We start from the raw sequence: 10,370 nt of genomic DNA, 5'->3' as shown, positions 1-10,370 counted from the left end.
CTGCGCCGTGGAGCCTGCCCAGACCATGAGGCCTTAGGTGAAAAAAGAAAAGGTTCCCGCCTGGGCCGATGGCAGGCAGGACACAGTGACACACCAGGAGGTGTCCTGAGCAGAGAGCAGACTTCGCTTTAATTCTGGTTGAGGCCTGACACGCAGGGCCGAGTGGGCAGGGCCTGCCCGCTGCACCCTGCGGCAGGATCCCCAGCTGCTCCCACGCACATGATTGTTTACAAAATAAATATGAAAAGCAGCAACTCTTTCGTGATGGCGGAGTTAATCTGATGCGATTGAACGTGCCTAAGCATCCGGCGTATCTCTGAATTGCACCGAGAGATCTGGAAGCACTTGGTTTGGTCTGAGGCAAATGGAAGGCTGAGGAGGGAGGGCTGGCGGTGGCCGCCGTCACATCTCCGAGTCTGCGTACATGCCGTTGATCAGGTAGTCCACCTGCGTGTAGTCCCTCTTCTTGTAGCTCTCGTAGGCCTGCAGGGCAAACAGCACCAGCACTGCGACGAACAGGGTCACCCCGAGCACCAGCACCGCCAGGAGGAACGTCTTGTTCACCAAGGACGGGGACAGGGGCTCACTGGTGACCACCAGGTACTGGCCTTGGGTGCTGAGTGGGCACAAGTCCGTGGGTGTGGGCCCCGTGGAGGCAGCACCAGGTGTGGTCTTGGTTTTCACCTGCTCTGGCGTCGGGGGTGTGCCTGGCCCACCAGCCCCCTGGGTGTGTGACGAAGGGCTTGGCTCAGTCGTGGGGGATGTGGCCTCCACCTCAGGGGTTGGGCTGGGGTGAGGCACTGGCACTGTGCTGGCAGTTGGCTCCTTGGTTCGTACCTGGGTGGTGGTCATGGCCATCAAGGACACTGGAGTGTTGGAGTGGGTGATGGTGGGCCCTGGGGTGGTGGAGGGCCCTGGGGTGGTGGTGGGCTCTGGGGTGGTGGTGGGCTCTGGGGTGGTGGTGGGCCCTGGGGTGGTGGTGGGCTCTGGGGTGGTGGTGGGCCCTGGGGTGGTGGAGGGCCATGGGGTGGTGGTGGGCCGTGGGGTGGTGGTGGGCTCTGGGGTGGTGGAGGGCCGTGGGGTGGTGGTGGTTCTGGGGTGGTGGAGGGTCGTGGGGTGGTGGAGGGCCGTGGGGGGGTGGTGGGCCGTGGGGTGGTGGTGGGCTCTGGGGTGGGTGTGGACCACCCCCCTGTGTTGGGCTGGCCTGACAACACCTGGGTGGTGGACCTTGTGCTTGGGGACTGGTCAGGGGTGCAGGGCTTGCTGTAGAGCGGGGCGGCGCGTGCTCTGCAGGACGGAGTGTGCTGCTGGGACGGCTTGTGGCCGTCCCAGGAGCAGCCGGGGCCTGCGTGGCCTCCATGGCTGCTGTTGCTGCCCCCGGTGGTGTGCTGCTGTGTGGCCCTCCTGAGAGGGTGGGCTAAGAGACAGAGGCCCGGCAGTGGCTGTGGATGGGGTCTGCTGTGCAGGCGTGGGGACAGGTGACAGGGAAGCTCTGGAGGCCATGCCGTCGGCCATGCCTCCCACAGCAGCTGGAGTGCTCATGTTTGTCCTGTTTGCCATCTCTGCTGAGACCTGAGTAAGGTGAGGTTGGCTGCCAAAGTCCCTTGTGTCAACAGGACAGGAGCACGTGTCACTGTGGTGGCTGCCTCCGGAGTCTTGTCACCTGTATCCACGAATGCATTTTTCTTCACTGACACATTCCTTTTAGGAACTAAGAACCCTTAAGAGGAGAACAAGAGAGGGCCATCACTGCCAGCCACATGCAGGTGCGCCCTGTGGTCCCTGGACGTGGCAGCCGGCGGGCTTTGTGGGACCAGCGGTGCAGGCCCCTCCTCTCTGCCCGGTGCATGCTGGGAGCCTGTGCACCCGAGAAGCCCCGGCACTGCTTTTGGAACTCCTGCACCCTCTGAACCCTGCCTGCTGGAGGCGTAAGAGTGCTGCTGTCCCTCCAATTCCCAAAACACGGGTGGAAGCCTCACGCTGTGGGCCTGAAGCGCCATTAAACAAACCCGCTGCGCATGCGCCTGGGTTCCTAGAGCAGGTAGGTGGCTACACAGTGCTCGACCCCTGCGGGAGCCCTTAACCTTGGGACAGGGTTTGCTGTGGGATTCCTGGAGATGAACGGCGCCTGGGGAGGAGGGACTGGTGGCTGGATGTGGAGAGGGTGAAAGCTTCCTCACCAGGCTCCACTGCCCTGTCCTGGGGGGTCCCCACCCACACTGCCCCCAAGCTCAGCCAGGCAACCCTTCCCAGTCTGCTACCTGGGAAGCTCCAGGGACTGCAGACACCTCATGGGCTCAGGGTGTGGGGGCCACCAGGGTCTGTCCAGAAGCCACCCAGCTTTTGCACTTACCTGGCTCCTCGGATGCCACTTGGCTTCCAGATAAGAACAAGGAGGAAAGCCAAACAAGCACCAGGGCTGTCCACATCTTGGGGGAGGAGGGGTCCGGGCAGGGCAGGGCAGGGCCCAAGGCTCTCAGGCTGTCAACGTTCCTTTCCACTTGGCTGGAGGATCTGGGGTCAAGGAGGCACACTGGTCAGCAACGCCTGTCTGAGCACCACAGCCACTGTGGAGGGCCTGGAGATCCAGGCTGCAAACGGAGCCACGTGCTTAGACCAAGACAGGCAGAGTGCGCACGGCAGTCCTGGTGGTAACGACCACCTGCCCGCGCCTTGCCATTGACAGGTGACGTGCCTGACCCACATTCATTCTGAAGTCTCAGCCTGGGCAGAGGCCAGGGTCTGGAAGGGCAGGAGAGGGTCATGACTCGCCACACTCTTGGCACCCAAACCTTCTCATCGTCAAGAGCAGCCAAGACTTGGTCCTCAGCTTCTCTCAAAGTTTGCAGAGCATAAGTCAGGCCCCATTCGCGAGTGCACCATGACACTGACCACACCTGTCATGTGGGGGTATCATGGAGCCACCCATCACCCACTCCGTTCTCTACTATTCCACCCCAACGTCCCCCCTTCCCCACCAGCCACCTCCATACCCCCACCCCCACCTGTTTACCCCGCCCCTTCCCCCATCCCGCCCACCCACCTGCTTACCCGCCCCCTTCCCCCATCCCGCCCACTCACCTGCTTACCCTAACTGCCCATCATTTGCTGAGCATCTACTGAGGTGCCGGCAGTACACTTAGTACAAAAGATGAAAAATGGACTGGGTGAGGTGGCACACACATGTGACCCAGTGCTCGGGAGGCTGAGGCAGGAGGATCACAAGTTCAAAGCCAGCCTCAGCAACTTAGCGAGGCCCTAAGCAACTCAGCGAGATCGTGTCTCTAAATAAAATATGAAAAAGGACTGGGGTGCAGCTCAGTGGTTAAGGGCCCCCGTTCAATCCCCCGTACCAAAAAATAAAAAACCTTCTTCCAAGGGACCTGCAGTCCCACGGGAGACACAGAAAAGAGGTCACTGCGGGTCAGTGTGCGTGCTGGGCAGGCCTGACCTGGGCACGGAAGCAGGAGGAGGTGGTGGCGGGTGTGGCAGGGAAGGCTGTCTGGGGCAGTGACACCTGGGGTCATCTGAAAGCTGTCTGGGCTCTACCAGGTGGAGGTGCGCATCCAGGGAGCAGCAGACGGCAGCATCAGAACCGGGCGAGAATAGCCAGGGGCCGTTCCACCAGGCCGGCGTCCCACTAACCACAGGGCGTCGGGATTTCACCCGCACCTGTGAAATACCTGCAATCCCACCTTCCAGGCAGCGCTGAGGTCTCTGGGTCCTGCCCAGGAGCAGCTGCTCCTCTGAGAAAGCTCCCACAGGGGCATCCTCAGGAGCCCCCTCCTGGGCGTGTCCTGAACTCTGGCCTCCAGCTCTCCAGCTGGGTCCTGTGCTGAGGTGAGGCCGCTTTTCTCCCTCTTCCATCCCCAGCATCCTGGGGACCGCACCGCACTTGCCAGAGTGCTGCTGACTGCGAGAACGAGCGGCAGGGCCACACGGGTCCTCAGCACCTCTCCGCTCACCCAGGACGCACAGCCTTCCTTCCCCTTCACGCTCTGCGGGCGACACTGGAACCTCATTGCCTTCTTAGAAGAATGATGTTCATCTGGTTTGGCTTTTGTTTTGTTTCTATTTAGTGTGGCTTTTTTTTTTTTTTTTTTTTTTAAGTAAAATAATAACAATGAGCAAGAAAGGTGCTGAGAAGACCAGCACTCAGCAGCCCACAGCAGAGCGAGGCCCAGGCCCCAGGCCTGGGCGTGGATTGGGGTTGGGTGCTGGGTCAGCGTCCTATTCATCAGTGGGGACTGAGGGACACAGTGGGTGCTGCCACGAGCAGCCTTTTAGCTCCTTCAGTGCTCACGGCCCTTCCCTTGAAGAAGCAGCAGGACCCAGGACCCAGGAGCCATGCGGGGCTGTGGGGACAGGCAGTCTGTGCAGGGCTCAGTCCCAGCTCCCAGGCTCACAACCAGGTAGGCTGGCAAGTCACGTCAGCTTGCTGAACCTCATCAAGGTATGTGAGGATGACCTGGGTCCATGCGGCAGGCATGCAGCACGGTGCCTCGCTCAGTCAGCAGCCACCTCAAGAAGCATGTCCAGCCATGCTGGGAGCCACACACAAGCAGCCCCGGTGCCACATACAAGGGTACTTGATGGTGGCAGGTGACCTATAATCAGTGGGGACTGTTACGTGTGGCCCGTGGCTGGAATGAGCCTCATGTAGAGTCTTTATAGAAGGCTGGCATGTTCCTGAGGCTTCCATCCCTTTCCAAGAACCACCCGACTTTTCTACCTTTAAATTGTGCCTTCTCTCTCACAAAGGGTCATAAGGCCCCCCACTGTCCGTCAGGTCTAGGAAGTTCCTTTGCCTGACAAACCACAGGCTTGCATTTGTTCTCTAGGGTGCAAAAGGCATTCTTTGTTCTGACAGAAAAAATGGGGGTGGGGTGAGGAGAAGAGGCGGAGCAACATCCTGCCTGAAGGACTGAGATGGGAGGGTCCCAGCAGGAACTCACAATGCGCTGGCAGCCCAGCAATGCATCTGGGCTCTTGGTAAATGCCAGTCACAGCCACTGACTGCCTTTACAATGCCACCACCACTGGGCCCAAGACACTCCCCATGCCGGAGCCCTTGCTGGTGGGTTCAGGTGTGACGGGCTTCTCGTGGGCAAGGGGGCTCTTGGCTCCCTGAACACGCCCCAGGGCCTTTCACCGCCCCCTCGCTGTATGTTTCTAGGACAGGGGTTGGCAGATGTTTTCCATGAAGGGCCAGAAGGCAAATACTGTAGACTTTGTGGGCCAGAGGGTGTGTGTCACAGCCAGTCAACCTGCCATCAAAAGCACAAGCAGCCATGCCTGACACCTACATGGATGGTGCCTGTGTTCCAATAAAACTTTATTTACACAAATGGGCAGCTGGTAGGACTGGCTCACTGCTGCCCTGTCGTGTCTGCAAATTAGTGTTGTGGCTCCAGCGAAGGCAAGGAAGGACTTCCTCTTGTCCATCCAGTCCCTCACCTTGGACAGACAGGGCCATTTCATGCTTGGAACCTCTACTCAGCCTTCCGCTATGAGGCACCTCCTCTGTCCCCCGCATCAGTGAGATGGAGCATCCCCTGTGAATTGCAGGGCCCCTGAGAGCACTGTGGTATTGTGACATGAGGCTGCAAGAGAGTCTCCTGCAGTAGCCTGCAGTTGTGTCACGGAAGCAGAAAAGGGTCACAGAAGATTCAAGGTCTCCATTCCTACATCTGTCCCTGCCTGGACCACCATCCTGGTCTACTCAAAAGGCAGGACCTTTGATGTCCAAGGCCACATACTGGGTCCCCCTGGTTAGAGGAAGGCTTGGTTGTCTTTCCTTTTCCATGATCCTCTACTGACCCTGCAAAGCCCCCTCAGGGGCCTCTCCAAGCTTACTGTCCCATCTCCAAACCCTGCAGGGCTGGGGACACTCACCAGAGGCAGCTGCTCAGAGTGTGCTCGCAGGCTGGGCCATCTTCCTCCTCGGGGAGCTGTGTGCTTGGCACTGCAGTGCTTGCCAGGCGAGGTCTGGCTGCGCAGGTGAGAGCAGCTTGGCAGGGCACCCCAGGCGTGGCATGCTTTGTGGCACATGTGGGACCAAGGCAGATGCTCCCCTGCAGTGACTGATGCATCTAGGGTTGGAAAGAGAGTGAATACTCCTTAAGAGAGCACGGAGAAACACCCAGGAGGGGCAGGCAGGGTAGAGCATGCCTGGAAAGTGACAATGTGCATCAAAGCTTTCAGCATTGCCCAAACATTCAATGTAGCAACTTCTACTGCAGGAATGTCTTCTGAGGAAGTAAAGTAACTAGACAGATGCACAAAGATATTCTTCACAGCATTCTGCACAAAATAAAGCAAAATGCTGCAACAGTTCCATAAATGATTGTCCCATTCACATATGAAATACCATGGCAGCTGTTAAAAATTACGCAAATTTATTAACCTGAAAAGAGGCACAGCATGCATCATTAAAGGAGCAAAGCAGGTTACACAATGGCATGCATACCATGAGTTTTGTTTAAACAGAAATATAATTAACAGTCTGGAAAGATTTATACTATAAAGTTACTAATAATCAGCCCTGGGGAATCGAGTGACCTGTTATTTTCATTTTCTTTCTTTTCCACTTTTTTTTTTTTTTTAAGAGTCACGTGTCACTTTTGGAAAATATTTCTGAAAGGCTCCAGTGAAACCAAACTGATTTTCAAGTACTCTGAGCTAGCAGGCACAATGACACAGAGTGATCTCACTTGACACAGCTTTATGTGTAGATCTCAGAACTACACCATTTACAGAGCAGGAAGCACACTCCTCTAGGAGCCACCTGGAACTGGAGAGGAATCCGGACGACCAGCTGTAATGTGACGAGATCAAGCAGCACAAATGATTCTCTCCTTGATGTGAACACAGGAGATTGTAGAATCAGCCTATCACTCTCTACAGCGGGCAGATATCAGTAGGTGGTGATGCCTGGGGACCACCACGGGCCTGCTCCCCAAAACAAAAGGCCAGGTGTGCACACACAGTCACGTACATATCTAGCGGCACTTGGGTTCACACTGACACGTGCACACACACACAGAGGCGAGTGCACACACACAATGTCTCTACAAGGTTCTCTCTGAAAATGCTACAGATTTCCCATAAAACTTCTGCTGGATATCACCCTGTTTATTCATTCCCAGCCAGCAGGGCTGGTGGTCCCTCAAACAGAAACAGGGATTGGTTATTGTATCAACTCAAGAGCAGGCTTTTGTTGTGCCATGACTTCAATTTCAATATGGTCCTGCCTCCACTTTTCAACAGAATATTCTCAATATTGAGGTAACAGGTGGGGACCTGTACTAATGTTTACAAGTTGACTCATAATGAAGAAACCATTAATGTGATTTAAAATAATATTTTTCCCTGCAAGGGCTTCTGTGAGCCTTAAATGAAAAGCTAGCCCTCAGGACATATCTAGTTACTCTCATTATCTGGAGAAAGAATTAAGCTGGGTGTGGTGGCACACACCTGTAATTCCACCTACTTGGGAGGCTGAGGCAGGAGAATTGCAAGTTTGAGGCCAGCCTCAGCAACTTAGCAAGACTCCACCTTGAAATAAAATAAAAAGGCAAGGGGATTAGCTCATTGGCAGAGTGCTTGTTTAGCATGTGCGAGACCCTGAGTTCAATCCCCAGCACTGCAAAACAAAGACAAACTTAATAATTTCCTGCTGGCCATTAATGAATAAACAGGGTGATATCCAGCAGAAGTCAGAGGCCAGGCTGATACTGGAGTTCCTCCTCTTCAGGGATCAGTTCTCCACAGGATCTGCAAGGAATGTGCAGCAGGGCATGCCCTTCAGCCAGGCGACAGCCCACAAGAAAGGCATCCCTAGACTTGTGACCCTGAATGTCAACTTCCCTGTCCTTTTCTGGTCTAGGATCCTGAGATGGCTCCCAACCTCTCTTGTCTCTGATTTCTTGTGCTCCCAACCTTGGCTTGAGTTTTAACTCTCTTCTGGTAATACATAGGATGCTTCATGCAAGTTATGTGAAATTGGACTCTAAATTTGGTCTTTTTTTCTGGCCTAGACAGATCCAATATGAGTAATGCTCAGGCTTGGTAAAGGACTACCAGTGTCATGTCCACACCCTGTCATGTTATTATCAGCAAGAACATGGTTCTGGTCCCTCTCTAAGCTTAGGAAGCTGTACCTACATACCAAAGGACAGGGATAAAGTCAACACTGGGCAAACCGCACACACCTATCCTGACACGTCACCTTACTGAACTTTGGTAGCAGAAGCCCAAGGAACACAGACTTATAGTTTTGTGTATATAGACATTGCCCTGTGGTCCAAAGGATGTGTCCAGGTGGCATATGGGAACCTAGAACACTGGACATCACCTTAATTACGCTGCTTGCTTCCAGGTTTATGGAAGTTTTGGTATTTGCTGGTGACATGGGTAGAATTTAACATTCCTTTATCAGGCAGGTTCAGCATATAAATGGGAAATTTATATCTTAAATACTTTTCTGTTGATTTCATTGAAAATTTAGCGATGCTCCCCGGGGTAGAAATAACTGCGAAGTGTTAAAGTCAGATTTCTAAGTACCATGTGCAAGGCATCAGCCTAACAGCTAAGCGCACACACTAAGCAACCACGTGGGGGAGGTAGGCAGGTAGACAGATGGGCAGCGTGGAAAATCTGATGGAAACCCACAACCCCTTTCTAGGTAAAGAAGGTCTGAGGGCGGAGGCCTGGGTCACCCACAGGGTCAACTCCTTCTGAAACCAACACTTCCTGGGGTCCAGTCTGTTCTGGGACGTGCCTCAAGAAGACCTTTGCAGTTCTCCGCGCGCTCGGGAACGTCCCAACCGTGCTCCTCAACTGGCACAACCTGACCTCTCCTCTCCAGTCTGCGATGCGCTTCAGCATCCTCCCTCCTGGCCCCATCCATGCTCCTCTAGGGCCGCGGTCCATTCCTCCCTCCCTTCTCCCATTCCTCTCCTCCATTCCTCATCCTCGGTCACGCTCCGTTCCCATTCATCCTTTCTGGTGTCCCCCTACTTCAGCCTCTGACGCCCTCATTCATCCACCTCCTGCTCCCCGCCTCTCCCTCTAGGTCCTAGGGAGCCCTAACAACTGCTCCCTGGACTGCAGCGCGAGTCCCTTACCCGGGCGCGGCAGGCCCGCGGCGGCCCCGCGGCCCTCGTCCGGCTGGGAAGCGCCCGCGGCCGGCGAGGGGACGTGGCGCGCGGCTGAGCCAAGACAGCTTAGGGTAGCAGCCCCTGCTCCGGCCCCGCCCGGGCAGCCCGGAAGTGACGTCACGAAGGGAGGGCCCAGGCGGTGCCTGGCGCAGCCGGAGGCGAGCCGGAAGCGGGGGGCGAGGCTGCACTCAGGCCCCGCCCACTGGGGGGTTCGGGCCGCAGTCGGGCTTCGCTGGCTGCCGGAAGGAGCGGTTATCGGCTGGTCTTGGCGGAAGTGGGTGAGGGTTCCCCAGGCTCCGCTGGTCAGTTGTGCTTGGCGGTTCCGAGGAACTCGGGTTCCCGGGTGGGGCAGACGTGCCCCGGCGGCGCGCAGTGGCCGAGCCTGCGCATGGCCCGAAACGCCCCGTAAGCCTGCTCGCTAGTGCCAAGTCCCTGCGCTTCGGCGCTCACGTTCACCCAGTCGCCGGAGACCGCGCCGGCGTGTCCCGAAGGTAATAGCCGGGATGGCGACTGAGGCTTCCGAGCGCTTGCGGCCGGCGCGGCCCCTGCTGCCTCCTTGCCCTGCGGGCCAGTGAAGCAGTTCTGAAGGGCGCGCGCGAGGAGCTTCGCCCGGTGCCGCCGCGGCTGGGGCTCGCGAGGGGCTTCCTAACCGCGGGACCCGGGTTGGCCGCGCCAGGTGTGCGCACTCGACTCCTCAGGGACGGGCGGTGCGCGTTGGTGGTGTCGGGGAGTCCCGGGCGGCGAGACCCGCTCGGTCCCCAAGGCCGGCCTCGCGGAGTACACCCAGAAGGCCTTTCTGTGCGACTCTGCAGCTGTCCTGGGCTCCTGGGTCCGGAAACGGAAAAGCCGGGATTGCAACGACGGGATCCACCACCCGCCTCTGGGCTCGGGGAGCCGCCGCCCCATATGCAGTTCAGCCTCGCTGTTCCGTGTCGTGTGGAATTTACCCGTGTCTTTGCCAAGACTCAGGCCAGCTGAGGGAGGGCATATGAAGACCAGATTCTTTTGCTTCGTGTTTGCTTTACTATCCCAACTAGCTCAGTTCCAACATAAGTGTTTATTGACCCAGTGAAAATACACCTGAGCAGCCATAGTGTGTAATTCTGTGCTTGCCGTCTTCAAAAAGCAATGACTACGACCCAGTTGTAATTTACTTTTTAGTAAGACGCCTTTTTTTTTAATTCCAAGGCTGAAATTACAAAGATGTGA

The 10,370-nt window shown here is 56.5% G+C and overlaps 1 protein-coding gene across 1 annotated transcript; it reads right to left on the bottom strand.

Annotated features, from left to right (window-relative positions):
• Positions 1-264: 264 nt before the first annotated feature.
• Positions 265-10,147, bottom strand: C11H11orf24 (chromosome 11 C11orf24 homolog). Its single transcript, XM_047516460.1, is given in 6 exon segments — positions 265-1,004; positions 1,248-1,580; positions 1,583-1,720; positions 2,354-2,514; positions 5,896-6,092; positions 9,129-10,147. Coding segments are annotated over 4 exon segments (1,149 nt in total). The 5' UTR covers positions 2,430-2,514; positions 5,896-6,092; positions 9,129-10,147; the 3' UTR covers positions 265-402.
• Between the last annotated feature and the right edge of the window lie 223 nt (positions 10,148-10,370).

This window comes from Sciurus carolinensis, chromosome 11 (genome assembly GCF_902686445.1).
Source record: "Sciurus carolinensis chromosome 11, mSciCar1.2, whole genome shotgun sequence".
Lineage (NCBI taxonomy): Eukaryota > Metazoa > Chordata > Mammalia > Rodentia > Sciuridae > Sciurus > Sciurus carolinensis.
Note: the sequence above shows the minus strand (reverse complement) of the source record. Positions and strands in the feature narration are given on the sequence as shown.